Raw genomic sequence first — 22,060 nt, 5'->3', positions numbered from 1 at the left:
TTAAAGTATTTCATCTGGAAAAAAGAGAATATCTATAACATCGAAAGAATAGAAAACCTTAATTAAATTCCAATCTAAAGACTTATAAAGGTGTTTAAGTTCTTCCAACTGTTTTGTAGCACATCCACAGATACTAACTCACACAGAGAGCCAAACACAATTAGTGCATGGGAACAGTCCAGTCTTTGATTTCACTTCCATTTGTTCTGCCTGGAATGAGCTAATCCACCTTAGCAATGAACACAAAAGACCAATGTTGCATCACAAATCCCTCAGCCTTTGCAGCTGTGTTATATTTGCTTTTCTGGATTGCGTGGATGCCTTATGATTAGATAAGAGAAACTGCAAACCTCCTTGTGATTCGTATCAACATGTCAACGTCTGTGGTTCAGAAGCAAATCACAAAGTCAGCAATGATGTGCAGAAACACACTCTAAGAAGACCCCCCCCCCCCCCCCCATGGACTTCCAGAAAACAGCAGCATTTACGTGCTCATCAAGTTTTAATGCCACTATCGGTGGTTTTAATTAGCTAGATATGCTCACAGTGTGACTGCAGCAAAGACCAGCTTTAGAGACAGCGTCTTCTATTCTGCAGAGCTGTGATGAAAAATTCATCAGCTAATAACAAAAGCTGAAAGTCTGATCCCCTGTAAAGCATCCTGGGACAATTTCCACAGTGTTGTTACTTGACACGAAAAGGAGGAAGGTTGGGATACAAATTTTGAATTATTAATCCCGCTACATGTGAACAATCAATTGTTTATAGGAATAGAAAGAACTTCTTGGAAGCCTAATACCTTATAACATTCCTGTAGTATTTTGCTGTTGCTTAAAATACTCTGCGTGTTATTTGTCAAAGCTCTTGAAATAACCAAGAAATTTCTTTGAAAAGTTTGCATTCAATCCCGGAGAACCCAAGGCAGATACAATTAAGATCCCTTTCTTATTTGTTTCTTTTCATTTATTAGATGTCTTTTTTTGCCACCCAAAATGAACAAACAAAAATACAGAAAAAAACTGCTCTTTGCTTCTCCAGGGTTTAATCACAGAACTTTTAATTAAATATGTCAAATATTTTAAAATTGTAATTGTCATTTTCTTACCATCAACTTTTATTTCAAAACTCTTTTAAAATGATCTATACCATCGATGCTATATATTTGGCTCTACTATAATGATAAGCTCTTTATCTATAAAATAATTTTAGGCAAGAGTATCAAGGTACTACTTACTTTGCTTCAAAATTACCTCTGTAGTTTTTAGAGAATTGAAATTTTATGCACAAAGGTTTAAAATGTGGTTTCTGAATCAGGATTTCAGTGATTAAATGCTTGTCTTCTGCCATTATTAGGTGCAGGTTTTGGAGATCAGACATATGCAACGATGAATAAAAGTAACTGTTTCATCTTTTTGCTGTTAACCTTTTTGAATAAATATACCAAAATTGACTGCCTCCATCGCGTTTTCCCTTTTGAATTCATGCTGACAAAGCTCAAGGAATAAAAGTCAAACTCATTTAGATCAACTTTTATTTGGCGAAATGAAAAGGAAACTTGAGTGTGGAAATAAGTCACAAATGTGATTGAAAAATGCTTTTTTTTTTCATTTTATGACTTTTCTTTATGATCTGTTTACATTCAGTTTTTTTTTCGTTCATATGATTTCATAAAATGATGGAATCCACAGATTTACCAGGTGCTCCTCCCTTTCAGATCACCTAGTGTGTCATATTTCCAGATCTATTGTTCCTTCAGAGGCCATACTTAATCCGATTGATTCAGCCAAACCCTTAGGGTCTGCAAACATGCATGCAATAAAGGTTAGAACCTTTCAAAAAGTTTTTTTCTTCTTATTATTACTAAAAAATAATAATTAAAAAATATGACCATGTAGGAAAAGCAATGGCAAAACAAACAAACAAACCATGCAGATTTGTTTTCTGTACAAACCAGATCTTGAGAAAAGACAGGCTTGGAGGCAATGAAGCATAAAATACTATACAATAAAAAGTACAATCTACTATGCAGGTTTCAAAGTTTTTTCCTGGATGATTACAGGTTGGGAGTCTTGCCTGGTACTGGAGTTTATCTTTTGCATGAGCTGTGCTCTACCAAATCAACTGAGAGGTTAGAGGGGGAAAAACTGCTCTTTCAAAGATGATGCGTCACAACTATAGCAGGTTTATGGAACTGTTCAATAACCTGCAGAGTTCTTTGAATCTTTTGGGAGTTAGGGATGGGGTTTTTTTTCCCTCCACCACAAATGACACAACTGGTCAGACGCCAGAGACTGCTTGGCTGTTGTAATCAGTGGACTCCATTTTGAGAATGTATGGGATGATGCTGTCGATCTGAACGTTCCCGATAAGCCCAGCAAAAAACAGCTCCTCGGTCACGGCTGCGCTTATCAGCCTGAGGGCAGGAAGGCGCAGCAACAGCTTGGATAACCTGGAAGTAATGACCGGGGAGAGGAGAAACACAATTCAGACATCAACAAGCTGTCCTGTAAAGAGGGCAAGGGCTTTATTCGACAATTGCTTTTCTTAATATACAAACCGATAAGAGTCTTCGGGATAGGTCCTGGTTATGTAATCTTGCAGCTCCGTGTAAGCTTTTTCCTGGAACATTTCTATCTGTGGTATGTCGTCTATGCCTGGGTGATCTGCCACAGAGAGAGAACACATTATACATGAAAACATGCTAAAACTCCGTCTGAGAACAGATCTCTGTGTTGAAGTTGTTCCGTTTCCACACACCAGGACTAAAAAGAACAATGGCTTTCAGGTAGGCGTATTCATACGCATCGGGGGCCAGTTTGGTCATGCTGTTGCAGAACTCCTGCATCCTCCATATGTGCTCCATGACAAGTTTACCTCTTTCTGGGGACAGTTTTTCTGTATGGAAAGAATTGACAAAAAAACGCCTGAAATTGAGAAATGTATAGTAGCACAAAAATTAAACTCAACTTGATCGTCAAAAACATATCTTTTTTGACGACTTACTTCCCCCTTTAGAATTACACTACATCAAGTCTTGCAAGAGGCTAAAAGCAGCTCTTACCTTCCTGTAGGCTGGTCTGCAGATGGTTGATAATGGCACCGAGGATGGTACCAACATTCATAACGTTGGAGCACTGTGCCAGACCCAGGGCAAAAAGTTCATTCCAGCAAGCTTTTATCAAGTTAATGTCATTATCTTGACCACTGAAAAGAGCAGAGGGGTAATCTGATTACAAAGGATGGAAACAGCAGGAACAATGTGTGACAGCAATCTAGCAGCAGATGCTATTTACATGAATGAATCCCCTTCTACACTTTAACAGACCCAAACACCCAAACAACCAAATATATAACTAATTATTTCTTCACTTATTTTACTAAAACTATAAAACTCTTTTTTTTATCTTAGTTTGACCAATAATACGTAAAAACCTATCAACTCTAGCTGAAACTACAGTAGAGTACATTAAGTATTTCCTCTATAAATGCTTTGCAAACAACAAACACAAGTTTATTTGATGTCCTTTTTTTTTATTATGCTTAAAAATGTTTGGTTATGTTTGTTATAACGCCACACAAAAAGACAAATCATGTAGGAAAAAAAAAACCTGCTGATAAGTTGTGCAATTTAAAGCCCCAAACTGTGATGGTAAAGTAGGAGCTTATTGCAGAAACTCTGGACTAAACATCTAAAAAACAATTTGAAATATTGATTTTTAACTCGATCCAACAGACTTTGTGGATCAAAATTTGCAAACAACTGTTTGAAAGGAACCTAAGATCTAAAGGACACAAATAAATGCTTCATGTTTTTAATGACAAACATTTCAGACAAAACTAATAAAGTTTAAAGTAGTTCTCTTACGCAAGGGTTTGAAAGGCTGGTATGGAGCGTGCCCAGTGCATAGACAGAAAAAGTAGCCGCGATGCAGACTCACAGATGTAGTTAACATTGAGGTACTCGGGTACAGGCAAAGGCATCATGAGCTGTGGAAACAAGGATTACAGAAAAACGGGTTATTTTAAAAAAAATAAATGACAACTTTAAAATCGGAGGTGGTAGCCGATCAATGAATGTGCTTTTGCCTTGAAAGGGATATGACTGTCAGACAGTAAGGATCCCTCCAGTTCCACTACGGGGCCCGACTGGTCTCCTGACATCAGCTGCATTGTGGCCTCCAAGGACTCTCCTGCTGAACCGTCACACGGGTGCAGGACTTTGGCCAACGTGTCAAAGGCCCTAAGGTTGGAAGACACATCCTCATAATATGGGTTTTGTTTTTATTACACATGCAGCACTGGATTTCTACTGATGCTGGATGTTTATTTAGCCGCTTCAGTTTTGTTAAATTAAACATGAAACTGTAGAGCAGCTATTCTTCACCTTATTTCCATCTGGCAAAGTAAAAGGTCAAATACTAAAACAAATTGTTGCTTCCTTTTAGGCAATTTTTTTTTGTAAAAATCATCAAAAATGTTGATCTTAGTAAAAGCTTTTGCCTTTTCTCAAAAGATCAGATCTTTTTTTCCATTCCATAATACTGGAAATATTTTCCAATGAAGGTTTAAACTTAGAGAGTTTAAACAAGGGAAAAAAGTGTGAAAATGGTCATGTCTGTTGGAAAAAAAGTGTATAGTGGGGATTTTAACAGCACTAAAACATCTACAATCCGATTTTACCCATCGATGGATATATTTGGAATGTATCCCCCCACGAAATACTGTAACATACACACAGATTGAAAAAGCCACCAAATGTTTGTGGTTTCTCAGGACAGCGCTCACCTTGAGATATCATTTGCACTTTGATCGTCACCCTGGATGTCTGTCATCGAACTGTCACCGTTGCTCAGAGTTTCAGCTCCTATTAGGTCACTATTGCTGTCGTTGGTCACCCTTGTCTTGTTGATGTGGGCAAGCGATGTAACAACATTTGCCAGTGTCCCCAGATCCCCCTGGGATGGGTCATCCTGTACAGAAAGGGAACAAACGTTAGACGTGAACTAAAAGGCTAAGAAACACGCATTTAGTCGGAAATACCTTTTCAGAAGAGGCTGGAATCATGATTGTGTTTTCCAGCCTGGCTAAGGGCTGTTGGATGTTGAGTAACATGCTTGACTCCAGTAAACTTGTGGACCTAAAGTTGAAGATTTGACCATTTATTAGAAAATATATCAAAAAAAGTTTGTTGCTTATGTAAGTACATTTACAAATACTAAACACTCAATCAATATGTGTGTTAAAGTGGTTCACTATTTTAATAATTTAAGACAAAAACATAAATAATTCTTTAATGGTCCTTTTATGTTCAGATTAAGATGGTTTATGTACTAGGCTTTTAGTATGCATCAAGTAAACCTCTCAGCAGTGTAAGTGCCTAATGTTGGAGTATATCGCACAAACCTCGCAGTCTCCTTGTCAGACACAAAAGTAGGAGTAGCAGCTAGTGGGCTACACAAGTTTTTGCGAATGTAGATCTTTTCTGTTGAAGCTGCACAGTTCACAGATTTTTCTCTGGTGGCAACTTCTACAGGCTTTCTTTCACACTGAACAGCTAAAAAGGGCAAAGAAAAAGAACAAGTTCAGATATGAACCCTGAGGTTAATTAGCACATAAATAAAAGTGAATGAGTGTCTTACAATCTTGCTTCATTCCCAGAGCTATGCATCGCTGTAGTCGACAGTACTGACAGCGGTTTCGGTGTAGCTTGTTAATGGCACATTCTCCTGAACCCCTGCACGTGTACATCAAGTTCTTCCTTATACTGCGCTTAAAAAAGCCCTTACACCCCTCACAGCTGACTGCTCCATAATGACGACCTGAGAGCAGAAGAGAAAAAACTTGGTGAGGTTATGATATCCACATTTATTTAGATAAGTCACTTTAAAAAAAAAAAAAAAACTACCTGATGCCTTGTCGCCACAGACAACACAATACTCCACAAGAGGCTTGGCAAGAGACTGGTCTGTACCTTCAGTAACAAACTAAAGAACAACACAAAATCAAAAGAATTAACAACAACAAAGTTACCACATATTTATCTTTTGGACACTGCACGTGTTTGAAATAGTTTCCCACCCCCTTTTTTCTTTTTTAAAGTCTGCAAACTCTTTATGCAGTACCTGAATCTGCTGTCCAGCCAGCTCAGGGGAAGCAAATAAGAGCTGATTAACTCCAGATCCATCTGGAGTAGCAAGAATGACCTTGTTTGGTGAGCCGTCCTGCTTGGCCAGAATCACTTTGCCGCTCGAGGAATAGTCAGCATTTGCTAAGATAAACTGCTGCTTTCCAGGGGAGGGCGGTTCTATGGCGGTGACGATCTGGATCTTCTGTCCAGTCTGCTGATCGGTTACAATCTAATGAAACGAAAACAAAAAATCTATTACAGAGAGGTTTATTGTTGATTTACTGTGAAAAGATATGTTTGTGCAACCTTCCATATCACTCAATTTAACCACAATAACAGTCTAGTGACTGTAAATAGAGCAAAGCATTACCTGGATTCTATGTCCCAAAGCTATGCTGTTGTCTGAAGACACAAGCTGTATCCTTTGAGTCTGTCCATCCATCCTGATTCTACACACACCTTCCTCTATTGCCCCTTCACATCAGTGCAACCTGAGACCCAAGACAGATCAATTATTAGACCGCATTTTTTGTCTTTCAGATCCTGTGAATTGAAAATGTGTTATGCATGATAACAAAACAGATGGTAGTCTGACTGCAGCAGAGAAAAACAAAACAAGCATGCACATGCTCAGAGGAATTCGGACAATTAACAAATTGAGTCATTTCTTGGAAATTAGATGCAGGCATGTATATAAAAATATAGAATTTAAACATAAAAATAGGCTGATTATATTTTCTTTATCATTTTAGTATGTAAAGTATCTGGATATTATAATACACAGTGCGCAACACAGCAAACTAATAAATGCATCAGAGAAATCTAACTGCTGGACACACTAATAACTACAATTTTATGGGAATACAATGAATCACAGCACAATTAAAAAATACTTTATACACTGTAGACTGTAATCTGGTCAATGACATAACCATCTTATTAACTATGTATATAAGAAGAGTTGGGAAAATTTGGATAAAATGAAATTTAACCTAATATTTATATGGATGATCTGTGCATAATCAATCTTCCTCCAGAAAAAATATTTTCCCTCTCAAATCGTTCCTCTTAGCAATAAGGGGTACTATCATGTTTAACCAGCTACATACAATTATTTCACTATTTCTGAAATATGTTTAGAGACAAGTCACGTTTTGAAAGAAAATAAATGTTTGTAACAAACAGGTGTTTAATAAAAGCACTTTTCAACTAAATTTCTATAAAATAATTGTGAAAATAGATTTGGCCTGAGCTCAATGACGCTGGGTAGCGTGGGATAATTTCAAGCTAAATATCTCTATATAGAGCAATGAACAGAAGGGTAGGACACCGAAAAGACAACAAACGAGATACAACTGACTGACTGCTGTGAAAATCGATACGGAAGATAAAGGTATTTCTTTTCCTGTAGGTGAAAGGTCAACATTGAAGGGTTAAAGCATGCTAGGGTTCAAGGCCCGTCGCGCAGGCTCGCAGAGATAACGGCTGCACTCCGCTTCTGACAATACGGGCTTTATGTTCAGGCATTGAACTTCCACCGCGGTCGGCATTTAAGAAAATCATCCGGTGATTTCATTTTGCGATTTGTTTAACGAAGCTCACAACAGCCCTTTTAATTTGTACGGCAGTTTTAGTAATCAGCGTTAGCATAGTGGCTAACGAAAGCACCGTTAGCCTAACGCAAGTTTGACAGCTAACTAGTACGACCGGGAAATTGCGTAATATTTAACAATCATGCGTCAACAAACAACGTGCGTTTCCCTTTAGTAATAGTGTTAAAGGAATATTGCAAACCTACCTACTTCCTGAACGCAACTTTAATTACCGAGTTCTGGACGATGATGCTAACAGGCTAAGTTAGCTCTTTGCTATGTTGTAGCTAATGGCAGCTTCGCTGCTGCGAAGCACCTTCCTTCCTGTTTACAGGCAGCTCTCCATAATGAACCTCTCCAGTTTAAACCATTGGGAATCTGTGCTTACCTTTTAAAATAAATATACAGATATAAAAAAAATCAATTTCTTTCAATAATTTAATATAAAAAAAACTGCAGTTGTGGGAGGGTCAGAGTTCGTGACCTTTCTTTCATTAATAAAGGATGTTTGCGCATGCGCAGTCTGGTGGCTGCCTGTCTGGTTGAAGGTGTTATGTGCAGCTATAACCGAGGAAACGATGCAGTAATAGAAATACATTAGAATTAAATGTTTTTCTTCTGTTCCACTTGCTGCAAAATGTTTGTTATTCAACTATGGGTGATTTAAATGGGAAAAAGACCCAAAAAACACACTCTTCTAAAAAACTGTATTGATAAAATTAATTAATTTAAGTTTACATCAAATTTATACAATTAAAGACACTAAGAAGATTTAAGATAAACATAGGAGTCTTGTGCTTTTTTCTAGCAAAAAGACCATTTTTCATTTAGTTTATCCTTGCATGTACACAAACAAATCTCGGTCCTATTTAGAAGAATTTATAATTACAAAATTGTATGCAATTATTTAATTAATAATTTTTATGGCATGTTATACTTTAAATGACATGGTTTTTCCAAAAAAATTGATAATTGTTATTCAACTGTTAAGTATTTTTGTGAAATTCCATATTCACAAACATACATTGTTCAATTAACAATCTTGTTTCAATTATTCCATCTGGACCCTGAACATATTACAACATAATAGAACACGTACAATATATCGGCTAATAGAACATTTCATCTTTTAAAAGAACTGCATACTTCTTTTAATATTCTATGTGCAATAAAATACTGTAAATGTTTGACTGTTAATCTTGGTTGTTGATTAGCAGGTTGCACAGTATTTGTAGTGTTTTCTTTTAGTTATTGTCTTGTGCCTAGTTCAGAATAGAGTTTGTTGAAAAAAGAAAAGGTACTTCTGTGTTTCATGTGGCAGTTTGAAAAGCCTTTGTTGAATGGTTATGGAATTACATAAAAAGGCATCTTCTCATCTACTTTGATCAATCAAAACATGTGTAAAATAAAACCTATTGTCAGATGTAATGTAATGATAAAAACTGTAAATAAAGAGATTAATATTTATCATGGTTTTTTTTTTTATTATCGTGAGCACCTTTTAACACAGAAAACAACATTTTGTTGTATAATATTGTCGGAGAACTATTAAAAAATCAGTTGATATATATTTTTTTAATGCATTTCAGCTGTATTTTGTCTGTATCTACTATTTGGTTAAGAGTTGCTCTTTCAATCAACAATTAAAGTGGACCACGGCTCAAATTATTATTATTTATTCCTATTTTACCTTTTCATATTTCTTGCTCCAAAAAACATTTTCTTTTTTTAAGTGCAAAAAGGTAAAACTAAAGTATGTATTTGCACAATTTGAGTACAAAGCCTTCATTTTTAGTCATAACATACACAACATACATTTTGAACCATTTCAAAGACTAATAAACAAGAGAAGTTTGCAGAAAACATGATGCATTTACTGTAGCAAAAACAAAAGAAAAAGAACAAAATCTGTACAAAATTTGGCTTTAACCAACAAAACTGAAGCTACATTTTATAATCCATGTTACCTCAGGGATTTTCACAAATTCTTCAACAATCAACATTGATCAGCAAATTTGATGAAACTAGGCACAATGAAAATCTGAGGTGCAAAAAGACCCAATAAAAATAGTGGGGGGAAAAAAGCATAAAAGTTGAACTAACTTCAGATTACTTCATAGTATCTACTTATTTTGAGGGGTTAAAACACTAACTAGAAAGGACTACACCTCACATGGCTCACCTTTGTCACATAAAGCTTATAATTACAGTACAAGAGAATGCAATTGCTTAAGTGTTTTTTAAATTCAAATCAACTGAAAGTTTTGTTTTTTAGGAAATCCAGGTCAGGTATGGATAAAGCAAGCATCACAGGCAGCTGCACACATCTCTCACAGGATGGTGGCTTCTTTGAAAGAGGCAATCCATCTGTGTAAAAACAAATATTAGTATTTGTATGATGTCATCTTAGTATTTAGCAAAAAGTTCGATCCTTTTTCCCAGCATACCTTTGAGCTGTCTGGACATCATCAGCTTTAAAATTGTAATAGAGGGTGTTTTTATGAAAGAGTCTAAACTGCAACTGCTCTGCAGAATCCAATTTCAGCACAAATCCCAACAGAGGCTGACTCTCCATGGCTGCAACATCCTGCAAGATAGAACCACAAATATCCTCCTAGTCCTTCTTCTAAGATAGTAAGCTTCTCCTGCAAAAGGAGGCCTTACCTCACTTGCAGCGTATGTGTAAAGGACCTTATCTTTGATGACAAACCACAGTCTCTTCCCCTGCTTTTTTTTGTGCTTTGACCTATACAGATATCCGCTCATGGAAGAGTTTTCCGTGCTTGCTGACACCTGAAACATATAAAACCCCTTTGGATAAGTTTTACAACCAGGAAAAGTCAACTTTAGAGTTAAAAATCATTTTTGTGTGTGTGTGTGAACACTGAACGACTTAAGAACAGTAGAAATGAAAGTGCATCAGATAATGTTCTGTTGTTTTTTTTTTACATATTCTCTTGAAGTTCCACTCCAATTATCTTTAATCAGAAAGACGTAGGCAGGACCGCTGTTGTAGGGCGACCCAGCCCCCCTTCCCTCCCCGTTGCTGAGAGCTCAGAGCAGTGACGTTGTGACTAGGAATGGGCCGATATAATTTCATCTGGCCGATATCAATAACCGATTTTCCCCTGCAACTGTGGCATAAACTGTGGAATAAAGGCAAGCATCGCTTGACTTGACTTAAACCCACCCCAAATCACCAGTTACCTCTTTAAGAGCTGCAGGCTTTATCTTCTTCTGCCTCTTTGAAAACGCCATGGTAGATTTGAGTCCAGGAGACAGGGACATAGTATTGTCCAATTCACCTGACCAAAAGGAATGAGCAGAGGCATCTCACACACTAAACAAAAGCTTGTATCTGACAAATGTCAACATCTCAGACGATGTGTTACTCCCAAGGTTGAAAACAACCTGAAAAGAGGGCAGGACCTACATTTTTGTTGGCGTAGAGTTTGGAAACAGAGGTCACAGACTCGATCTGACTTTTTCATATATTGAAGGTAGTGTTTGTTGGAGGAGCAACCCTGGCATATCACCTGTTGGGACGGTAAAGCAAAATGAACTGGTAAGCATGCATGCTGAGTATTGCACAACAGTCAAAAAAAACATTACACAACTACATTAAAAGAAAACAATGATGGAAATGTCAGATCCTTCCAAATACTCTTTTGTATATTGATCGGGACAGAAAAGAGACATACGTTTCTTTTTCTTACTAATTTAAGCATCCTAGCCCACTGACAAAACAATGCACACCAACAAATTTCCCTTAAAACTGCTATTCTTTTCATAACTTCATGACATCTTTACTTGGGCATGCCACTTTACCACATTTCTGGAGGCTACGGCAAAATAAAAAATATTTCAAATGTTATATGCTCCAACCTGTCTTCTGTAAATAGAATCAGGGTGAAAGTGAAGCAATGCTTCACTACTAACATCCTTCAAGGTAAAAACAGTAAAAAGGGGCGAGTGTTGAAAATGAACACAGCACTGAAGGGTTTTTGCAAACAGTCAAACGTTAAATATGTTGACCTTATTACTTTCAAATGGTTTTCTAGAATGAAAAAAATGAATAAACGGCTACATTTATTGACTGATAATGCTCTGAATATTTTAAACCTAAAATTATTCTAATTAATTATTTGCAGATTGTAGATACTCAAAGTCAAATTTATTGGAGCACTGTGTAATTTATTTTTTCTTTTTGTTTAACACCAGCCACACTGGAGGCAGTGAGGGTGTAGTGTCTTCCCCAAGGACACAATTACAGTTTACTGAGGTGAGCGGGGACGGAACCGCTTTCGATCATTAGCCGACCTGCTGAACCGCCTGAGCCACTGCCACCCATTAAGCAAAGATACTCTCTCCTCTGCCACTTCCTCCATCGTTCCCAGGCCAGCTGACAGCCATAGTTTCTCCAGCATGTCCTGGTTCTTCCCGAGGGCCCCCACCCAGTGGGACATGCCCGGAACACCTCCCTAGGACGTCCAGGAGGCATCCAGACTAGATGCCCGAGCCACCTCAACTGGCTTCTCTGGATATGGAGGAGCAGTGGGTCTCCAAAACTATCCAAAGCTTCTCTGCAGGGGACAGAGCTTCTCACCCTATCTCTAAGGCAGCACCCAACCACCCTATGAAGGAAGCTCATTTCACCCGCTTGTATTCGGGACCCAGAGCTCATGACCGCAGGTGAGTATTGGAACAAAGATCGTCCGTTGAACTGAGAGTTTTGCTTTCTGGCTCAACTCTCTCTTCACCACAACCAACCACTACAGCAACCGCATAACACTGGACGCCACCCGATTGTGCCTGTCAATCATGGTCCGATTTTTCCTCACTCACATCAGGAGAACCACAAATCACGAAAAAGGTGGAGAATAACTCATCATTAAATGCAATGCAGTGATGAAGGTTTTATGGATTTCTGAAAGTTAGAGGACTAACACCTTCATGTTCAGAGTTTGCCAGCTAGCATACAAGATATTATCTGCTTTGTGGATTCTGTCTCCACACCTTTCCACACGCCCGGCAGTGATGTCGTCTCCATGTCAGGGTAAACTCAGACGTGCAAATCATGCACATGGTGGTGCGCGGATCAGGGATCCAAATGGGGGCTTTGGATCCCAAAGGAGTGCCGTCTGTCAGGTCTGCCTAAGTGCAAAATAAGGTATAAAGGTGTAAAGGCAAGTTATTGCAAAGGTTCTTTCAAATACAGAACCATAGTATCATGTTTGGGTTTTACCTCATTTGCAGGATTTCCAGATAAAAAGGTAATTTTCTTTTTAGTGAAGTCATTAATTGCTGCTGAGATTGAATTGAGCCAGTCATCTCTCTCTGTTGCCGAACTACGGAGAAACAAAAACTAAGTCTGACAAATTATCAACAAAATGAAATGAAAATAAAACTACTGTTCATTACCTCGCAGAAAGAATAAAGGAGCGCTCCACACTCTCTATGTTGAGTTCATTCTGATAGGCCTCCTGATTTGGTTTGCTCACCTGTGAAGGTTTTTCATTGTGAGAAATGATGGCGCTGTGCTGCATATCTAAACAAAATACACATCTGATAATATGAAAGGTGCAAGAAAGAAGGTAAGCTCGTACCTTCATCCCAGCCAGAGACAGCATGTTTTTCAGCTTGTACTGGCCAGTCTGAACTGGTTTGGTGTACAGCAAAATGTCATTAAACTGAAGGGGAAATGACAACACAGGAGTTCATTAGAAATTCACCTCTGAGATGTGGGCGGGACCAAAAACACAACTTTTAATGGAGTAGGTCTTTAAATACCAACAACTTATAATAAAAAAAATCCTTAAAGAAGTCTACTGAAGCTTGTTGTTGCAAAGGAGAACACAAAAAGTAAAAATGTCAGTGTGTTTTACCAGGAAGAACATCCTGGGCTGCATGACTTTCCTGGACAGCTTCATCAGGATTCCCTCTTTAAAGAAGATCTGGACCATAAAACAAGAATGGTTTCAATAGCAAATATCAAAAAAAGTAGACTACTCTGCTCGGAGTCAGAAATTTTATGCTGAATATTTTATAGTAAATCTAAAAATAAGAAATGAATAATAACATGACTAACCCTTCCAGGCTGAATTATCTGATGATTGCCATTTAGACGATGCTGCACATCAATCAGTTTCTGGAAGTTATCCTAAAACATAGCCAGCTATTGTCAGCCACATGTGCAGAAATTCCAAATGAAAATAAAAAAAAGATCTTAAATCTGTTCTCACCCCATGTTTCATGATATCATTTGCATGATTTGCAACCTCTTTCACCAAAGAAAGGGCAGCTTGGAGAATAAACAGACATATAATCAAGTGACCCTCCCAATACTGTATTCAATAACATTTTGATAAGGTTGTGGGTTTACCTTTGGTTTCTTCGTAGCCATCTGTTCCTTCAGAGAGGTTTTTCAGGTAGTCTGAAATAGAATTGCTTACATATTATATGTGGAACCCACAAGGCCCCCTCCCCGGACTGAAAGCATTGGATTTTAGGTAGTAAATTCGGTAAATGAATGAGAAACAAAATCCGGGGTGAAAAGTACAGTTTCTTACATAAATCAGTTACACAAGCTCAACATTGAGAACATTCTCTACGCTTTGTCACTTTGTCACATTTTATGCACAAAACACACAGCCCCTAGCGCCCTCTGTTATGTCACCAGATCCGATGTGAGCTTTTTCAACCCTTTTCGGAGAGAAACCTTAAAAATTGATGCCTCTTTTTGGACACCAGAGGGCAGTCTAACGCATGCGATCAAAGGCTGCACAGTTTCCTCAACAGCCATTTTTTCAGGGTCATAAATGATGATAAATCTTGTTCAAAATAGTGAAATAGATTTAGATGTATTAGAAGGAGATGCTTCTTTTACCTGTGAGCAGCAGCTGATACTGAGGAATCCTCTGAACAGGCTTCAGCAGGTAGTGCTTCAGAGCCAAGTTGGCACACCGAGGACTTTTCTTTTATTAGGGAAAAAAACACAAACGAAACAACTTTTACAAAAGACAGTATATCCAATTGCACGTTATGTACTCTGACAAACAATGACACTTCAAAGAACCAAAGGATGTACTTCCGCAGAAAGAAACAGAACAGGTTGAGCGAGAAGCATTACCTCAAATTCTTTGACAACCGCGCCAAATGCCAGATTCTTTCTACTCTGCTCTTCCAGTAGAGCCACATTCTTGTCGAACTCACGGATGTATGTGGAGTACATCTTCAGATAGGGCCCCTTTTTCAGGAAAATGTCTGCTATCTGGGAAGTATCATTCCTGCAAAGAAAAAACCCAAAGTTACTTGAAAATAAAGACCTGTATATGAATTATTTTATAACAAAATTGAATAAGACATACAACTACATTTGTTTAGCTTCAAAACGAAAAAATGTGAGTGATTTGAACACATGAATTTAAAAAATACTTCTTAGTTTATCATTTTCTAATACCAGTTGTCCACTCTTTGCTTCAGCTCCTTGAGCAGGTCCTGGTTAAGTTCATACAGCTGCGGAAGGTAGTAGAGGATCTGGTTGAGTAGTCGTTCCTCAATGATGGGTTTCCCGTGGTAACTAGATGCTTTATTCACTGATTCACGGAAGTCCTGTTGGTTTAAAAAAAAAATCAAATAAATTTACCAGGGGAACTTGGACATAAAATAAACTGACATGGTTGGAGGCAACTTTTTGTGTGTTCTTGTCAAACTAGAATGATAAAATGAGAATATAGTTTAGAGTCAACAGTGTACTCAGTCAACTTTAAGTCTAAAATACAGGAACTCAAAGTTTGTAGAGCAGGAATGTTCATTCAAGCTGTTCAGAAGCTGCAAATCAGCTCTAGAACAAGAGCAGAAAAGCCTGAGGAGGCACTTCCTGGCTCTCCCTCAGATGTTGTGGTCTTGATTTGGAGGTTTATGGGAACATGTGGCAAATGTAAAAAAAAAAAATCTGACTCAGTAGTTCAGAGAAACTTCCGCGGTTAATGTCTAAACACTTCCTGCTGCAGCAGCTGACTGTAAGAAGACAGTTTGTCATGAGCATGTGAGTAGTTGGAATAATCTGGATGTGTGAGACAAGACAGATTCCTGTCAGCACAAAGTAAATAATGCTGAGAAATGAAGCTTTTACTGACAAGAAGTTACAATATTCTGAATGGCAATTTTTTTTCTGTTTATGATTCAATATCCTCTTTTATTCTTTCATCTTTTATCAGATCTTAACCACAATTTCAACTTCTTTTTCTGGCATTAAAAGTAGTTTAGCTCTCTCTGGAAATCACTGCCCATATTTTTGGTTTTTGTGACCTTAATAGTGTTCAGGTAAACCGATTTAGTATTGTCTCTCAGTACAACTTTCAGCATATATTCCAGCATTTTAACCACCTTAGTTTCTAAATGCTCGGCTCATTCAGAAGAATTAAACCTAAACTTGGAAGTTTTGGAAATACTTATTATTTAAGCCCTATTAAGCATTTCTATCTTCAGCTTTTAATGTCATATGTTCATAAAATAATCTGATTTTGCATTTGCTAAAACTGCTTTACTGTGCAATATCAAATTGATGCAGTTCTGTTGAAATAATAAAAAAAAATTATAGAAATGATCACTTTTTGATTTCACCTAAGCTAAAGCAACAGACAGAAATTAAGAGGCACTGCGTTTTTATAATGGTAGGGGAATGAAGTTTAATCATCCACCCTACCTGTTAGAAATAAACATAATACATAATCTACACTGCACAGTTTTTAAAATTGTTTATTTTCTCTTGCACACAGTTCTTTCCAATTTTCTGTTAATGTAGACTAAAATAAAGGACTGAGTCCTGCTCACATGTTTAGTGATCCTTTATTTCTTTAAAAAACTGTACCGGTACTTTTTAAAATTCAAGAAGTCCCTCCAACATTCAAAAGTTGCAGTGATCTGCTTTATTTTTTTTAATAATTGCAACTGTGGATCTGAGAAAAATTGTGAAAAATGTGAGGAAAAAAACAAGGGGAGTGACCCAGTTATAAGGGTCAAACTTAATGAAAACCATATGGAGAGTTGGAGTTCAGATGAGACGCCCGTTTTTTTAAAAAGGCTGCACACAAACGAACACAGGTCACAGCTGTGTCTACAGCAAACACTGAGCAGGATTTTGATGTCAGTAATAAACAGTCTGACATGCAGGACCAGACTTACCACATGAAGCAGTTTCAGGACATCAACAAACCTATAGAAGGACAAATGGAACAAAAAGCAAATATAGTTACAAGGAGGAAGTAACTTATTCAGATTACTAAATACAGTTGTTCTTGTGTAACTGAAAATCCTGTCTACCTTTTAAACTGTAAAGAGTGGAAGATTTTAAACACCTTCTTTTGATGTGTGTTTAAAGGTGACACAGTCGTGTGTTTTTCCTAAAAAATTTGTTTTTAACTACATCCTATACAGTTTCATTTCTATGTTTGCTTTAGACTTTTTTAATTTTTTTATTAAATAATATCATTTCCCTCAAAAATGCGACAAAACCCTCACCAAAAGTGTGATATCTTTTTATAAATTATTATGGCGTTAGATGTTTAAATAAAAACTGTGACTCTTACACACTCTCCGAGGTCATGATTTCTTTGGCGATGTACTGGATCTTGTTTTTTGTCCTTTCACTCTGTGCCTGTAAGAGACGTGAAAAAAAAAAGATTTGAAACTTTTTTTGTACTCAGATGAACAATCCACCCCCTTTAGGACAAAGACGGGGTCTCATTACAAACCCTGAGGTGTATCAAGGGAAACAATAGTTTGCGTATAATGTGGCCTCCTCACCTCTACAAGCTCAGGGTCGCCTTTACTTGAGGTGGAACTGTTGTCACCCTCGTCCTCTTCAGAGGAATTTGCTTCGGCTTCAAAATCCGAGAAGATCTCATTTTGGAAAGCCTGCTCCTCGTCGATTCTGTTGAGAGGATCTGCATGTGAGAACAACTAAGAGGACAGCTGAGATTTTTTACTTTATGGACAAAGAAAATGTTGAAAATCACAAAAAACATGACTGCAATGAGTCAAAAAAAATAACCTTTTTCTTGCTGTGGTACAAAAGAAAGAAAAAAATACCTTTAACCACTTTGAATTGATTGTTTAGCTGAATGAATGAGGAAAACTGTGTCAAAGTTGGACTGAATATCTAAGATGCTGGGTAATTCCAGGAGGGAGTGCCACCGTAGAAAACATGGCACCTCTGTAAACACAGTTGCAGAAAAAGCTTGTGGGCGTGGCTAATACAGCAATACACTGTTTGCCAGCTTCACAGTACGTTTGCAATATACTGTTTTGCGTTTTGAATTGCAGAAGAGAAGCGTGGAGGTCATACTTCTGTTTTTTTTCTGACTTTTAGCAGGTGCTGCTTAACAAGAAGAAAAATCGACGGCAAAAGAGATTAATGTACACACAACAGCATTGCCAGGAACACTGACTTTATAAAATAAATACACAGTCATCATTCCGTCTGACTGTATTGGTGCAACAATAAACTGGTTAGGAGAGCTAAAAGTCTACACTGAAGTTTACCTTTTCTTAAATTTAGAGCTCTTTCAATTTGGTTTGATTTATGTATTATCAAGCAAATGCCCAATTGCATGTCAAATGCAATAAATACACCAAACTCAGGAAAAAACAGTCAAATGATTCCAGACTTTAAGGCTCAACTTGATCCAAATTGCTCCAGTTAAGCCAAATTTCCACAAATGTACTTTCAAAAAGACCATAGAACCTGGGATGTTTGTATAAATCCTGTTTTTTGGGAACATCATGCAACCGTGAAAGGTGGAAGTTTATAATCATAGGGAATTTTACAAGAGAAAAAATATAAATTTGAAGTGTTTTTTGGCAAAGAGTTAGCTGAAATCATTCACTGACAGTGTGACGAACTATATTCTCTTTCATCTGCCAAATTTAATTCCTTTGGAGGGATTGACTTGTTTAAAAAAGCAGCAGGTGCTCCCCATGACAGCCACAATGCAAACATGTAGAGCAGAGCTCCAGCGTTGGAAACCCCCCTCATCAAATAGTGGCCGTCAACAATGTAGTGAGGATAACACCAAATGCCAAGTGGTGTTAGTTTGGCCAGTGTTATTATGTTTTTAACATATCCAAGACCATCTGATTTACCACATTCAGGCCACCACACTCATCCAACTCCCCTGACAAGAATCTACAACCAAAGGTACAATGTGGAGTGTCAAAGGGAATTGTTTTTACTGTGAAGCAACACATCAGTCATGAGCCCCTGAAACCCCTGGTTTCTTCTAGCTGTAAAGAAATGCTCGACACAGCATGCTTAACATGTTTTGTTTTTAATATATTTTCTTAATGTAGATGTTGCCTAATGAAAATACGTTCACCATCTGGCTTATATCTACCTGTTGTGTTTTGCATGTGCGTTCTCCATCAGGGAGGTGAATGGATCCTCCATCTCGTAAATTCCTTCTTCATCATCGTCATCGTTCCACCGGTTGTGCGAATAGGAGCCTGGAAGAACCTGTCCCGACTTCACAGGCACGTTCATGTAGTTTGATTCATAGTAAGATTCATAGGGATCTATTGTGTCGTAGTAGAGGTCTTTTTCAGAGTCTGAAGACTGGTCTCCATCCACATTCTGCTCGACTCCATTTTGAGGAAAGGAAAGTTTCCTCTGCAAATGCTGCTGGCGATAACTTTGACCTGAATTATTGACAGTGTGGGTTGTGTCTTGATCTACTGTCAACAAAGGCCTTGGTACGATCTGCAGGACGAGCTTAGAGTCTAGTAACTTTCGGAAAGAGCTCCTCTTCTGACCTTCAGAGCGACTCATGTCCGCAGCAGAGAACGACTTTGCTTTGGATTTCGTCAGGCTGAGATGGGAAAACTTCAGGTTTTCGGATGTTTTAGTGTTTGGAGGATGCAGCTCTTTTGTTCCTTTGTTGGAGACACCATCATGATTAGGGCCGACTGGCTTTGTCTGATGGGCTGTTGGTTTTTCCGCGTGTTCCTCTCTTAAAGATTTCTTTCTTGGAAGTAGTGGCCGCAGAGGCTTCTTTGGAGATTCTTTAACCAACTCATCTGCAGTCTGTGTCCTGACAGGTCGACGGCGCAAACTCCCCAGCAGGAAGCCACCCACCTCCTGAATTGCTCCTTCCTGAAATATTCCATTGTCCTCCTTGTCAACAGAAACCTCCATGTCGTAGAAGCTGGTATCTTCCCCCGGCTCCTCTTTGGTCTGAGGAGCAGAGCTGAGATCTTTTTTAGGTTCAGACAGAAAAGGCTTTTTTCTAGGCGGAGGGGCAGGCTGGGTCTGCTGCTTGTTTCCTCGCTCAGGTGCACTGACAGAAAGGGATGAGCCACCCTTTCCGTCTGATGGCATCTTCCTCTCTTTAGCATTTACTTCCCTCTCTTTCTCCACTGCTGTGTTTTGCCTCACCCCCACCGCTTTTTCCTGGTGGACCGGAGCAGCTGTTCTGGGTTTCCGTGGGACAGGGAAAGGCTTTGTCGGGGTTACTGACATGGGTGTGGGCTGGGGCCCTCTACCATCAGTTGCCTTTGCTGTACCATTGACCTGCGTTGCTTCAAGCATACTCACAAGTAACGCTCTTCCATCTGTCTGCTTTTTAGTCCCGTTAGGACTGGAGGTATCTCTCTTATTAAAAGCTTTATGGGTGGTGGTAGCATAAATCTGGTTGTTGGAAATTATATTTTGTTGTTTACCCTGTTCTCCTTCCACTGCCTTGTTTCTCTGCAATACTTTGTAGTCTTCTCCTGTTTTTCCTGCCTTTTCTGTACAAGAGCAGCTCCCCTCACAATACAGGCAAATTGGAAGGATATCATCCCAATCTGGGTTTTTGTCCCCATCTTTTATTCCATTCTGTGGGTTCAGAAGACCCAAAGTCACATTCGTTCTTAATGCAGGTGTCTTGTGCAAGCTTGTTGAAATGGCTGGCTTGGATTCCAGAGCAGTGTGAGGGGCGCAGAATTTAGGTTTGGGGGCTACGGCAGGTTTAACCTTCCTCTGTGAGGGAGGAGGCAAGAGAGCATCTTTTATGAGGGGTACAGGCGACAATCCTGGCATCTGCAGCTTCGGCTTGGGCGCCACTGGTGGCTTGCCAGTGCCTGAAAAGAGGAAGTTTGGGGGAGTTTTAGAGAAAACCAAAAAAAAACTTCAAAAGGCACAGCTTTATTCAGAAAAGTTAAGAACAATTCTAAAAGTCAAGCGTAAATTTTACTATCAAATGCAAAAAAAAAATATATTGGCTTGTTATTTTTTTCCATCAACCTTCAGATTAAGATCAGCTTCCAGCTAATGCTGGGTGAAGGCCGGGTACACACACCCTGAACAGGTCGCATGTGTGTTGCAGTGTGTTACAAAAAATGTAAAGCCCTCCACGTGGAGGGTTTTAAATGTCACGTGACATTTGGTTACAGCTCCCTGAAGAAGCAGATGATGACAGAAGGTGGACTCCAAGTGGTGCACAGAGTCAAGAAAACTGGTTCATCTGGCTGAACTGCTGTTCCACAGTCCTCAGCTGATAGCTACAACTCTCTACCATCCCTGACAGAGACGGAGGTTTCACGTCTTCCCTGTTCTGACACCGGATAAACCCCAATTTTCAAAATAAAAGGTGTTTTTTCAATTTAAAGTTGAAACCCGAAAAAAGAATTTAAACATTTCTTAGTCATTTTTTGGCTAAATTTGACTAAAAAAAAAAAAAAGAATTATATTTAGGTTTTTATATCAAAGTTTAACTTTTCTAATGGCTACAAGGTACAAAGTAGTGCTTAACCCGTGTATAAACTAGGCTACTTAAAAAGTCAAAAAGGATATAAGTGTCCTGTTTACTGATAAGATCTGCTAAAAAGTGGAGTCAAACGAAGTTTTCAGTGGGTGTGACGAAGTGTCCCTCTTACCTGGATACATCCTTATGTTCTGATGGTCATTAGGGGGTCAGCAGAGCCTTCATGTCCGGACTCATGGCGCACAGCGCGGGGAGCTGAAGGAGATTCCTGCCGCCGCCGCCTTCAAGACTTACAGCAAATGAGCTTCCTTCAAGTTTCTGCCAGCGATCCACTAGAGGTCCTCAGGGGCCCAAACACCCCGACATTTATCTAAAACTGGTTGGAAATTACACACTAAGGTGCCACAGAAATGACTGAATAAGCTCGATTTGTGTCTGTAAAGTGAACTAAGTCAGAATCTTTCCACACACGTCATCATTTCCAATATTAACAGCTCCGGTGTGACTAAGAAGCCTTAGGAATGGCAGCCAGTGTGTGTGTGTGTGTGTGTATTTGTGAATGTGGGTGTGTGCCAAAAAGAAAAACACAATTATGTGCA

At 38.6% G+C, this 22,060-nt stretch overlaps 2 protein-coding genes across 4 annotated transcripts; both read right to left on the bottom strand.

The window, feature by feature from the left end:
* Positions 1 to 1,514: 1,514 nt before the first annotated feature.
* Positions 1,515 to 8,248, bottom strand: nr2c1 (nuclear receptor subfamily 2, group C, member 1). Of its 3 annotated transcripts, none has more exons than XM_011475953.4 (14): positions 8,108 to 8,248; positions 6,498 to 6,618; positions 6,123 to 6,356; positions 5,906 to 5,984; positions 5,640 to 5,819; positions 5,404 to 5,554; positions 5,041 to 5,137; positions 4,786 to 4,970; positions 4,087 to 4,240; positions 3,866 to 3,987; positions 3,062 to 3,204; positions 2,758 to 2,895; positions 2,558 to 2,663; positions 1,515 to 2,449 (listed from the first exon to the last, which is right to left on the bottom strand). In XM_011475953.4, exons 2-14 carry the CDS (start codon positions 6,567 to 6,569, stop codon positions 2,278 to 2,280), a joined length of 1,833 nt encoding a protein of 610 aa, XP_011474255.1. In that variant the 5' UTR covers positions 6,570 to 6,618; positions 8,108 to 8,248; the 3' UTR covers positions 1,515 to 2,277. The 3 variants fall into 3 exon arrangements, with proteins under 3 accessions (XP_011474255.1, XP_004069587.1, XP_078804687.1); XM_004069539.5 differs by having other exon boundaries at positions 7,926 to 8,242; XM_078948561.1 differs by having other exon boundaries at positions 7,930 to 8,229.
* A 1,131-nt stretch (positions 8,249 to 9,379) lies between these two features.
* On the bottom strand, positions 9,380 to 22,010 carry LOC101155348 (FYVE, RhoGEF and PH domain-containing protein 6). The gene is made up of 21 exons (XM_004069926.5): positions 21,634 to 22,010; positions 19,116 to 20,838; positions 17,527 to 17,653; positions 17,310 to 17,377; positions 16,906 to 16,936; positions 15,179 to 15,330; positions 14,849 to 15,005; positions 14,606 to 14,693; positions 14,102 to 14,152; positions 13,962 to 14,020; positions 13,808 to 13,879; positions 13,605 to 13,673; positions 13,326 to 13,409; positions 13,141 to 13,220; positions 12,965 to 13,067; positions 12,736 to 12,873; positions 11,153 to 11,255; positions 10,927 to 11,024; positions 10,384 to 10,512; positions 10,167 to 10,306; positions 9,380 to 10,086 (listed from the first exon to the last, which is right to left on the bottom strand). Exons 1-21 carry the CDS (start codon positions 21,641 to 21,643, stop codon positions 10,050 to 10,052), a joined length of 3,519 nt encoding a protein of 1,172 aa, XP_004069974.2. The 5' UTR covers positions 21,644 to 22,010; the 3' UTR covers positions 9,380 to 10,049.
* Between the last annotated feature and the right edge of the window lie 50 nt (positions 22,011 to 22,060).

This window comes from Oryzias latipes, chromosome 6 (genome assembly GCF_053564925.1).
Source record: "Oryzias latipes strain Hd-rR chromosome 6, Olatipes_Hd-rR_3.1".
Taxonomy (NCBI): domain Eukaryota; kingdom Metazoa; phylum Chordata; class Actinopteri; order Beloniformes; family Adrianichthyidae; genus Oryzias; species Oryzias latipes.
This window is presented reverse-complemented; position numbering and strand designations above follow the sequence as displayed.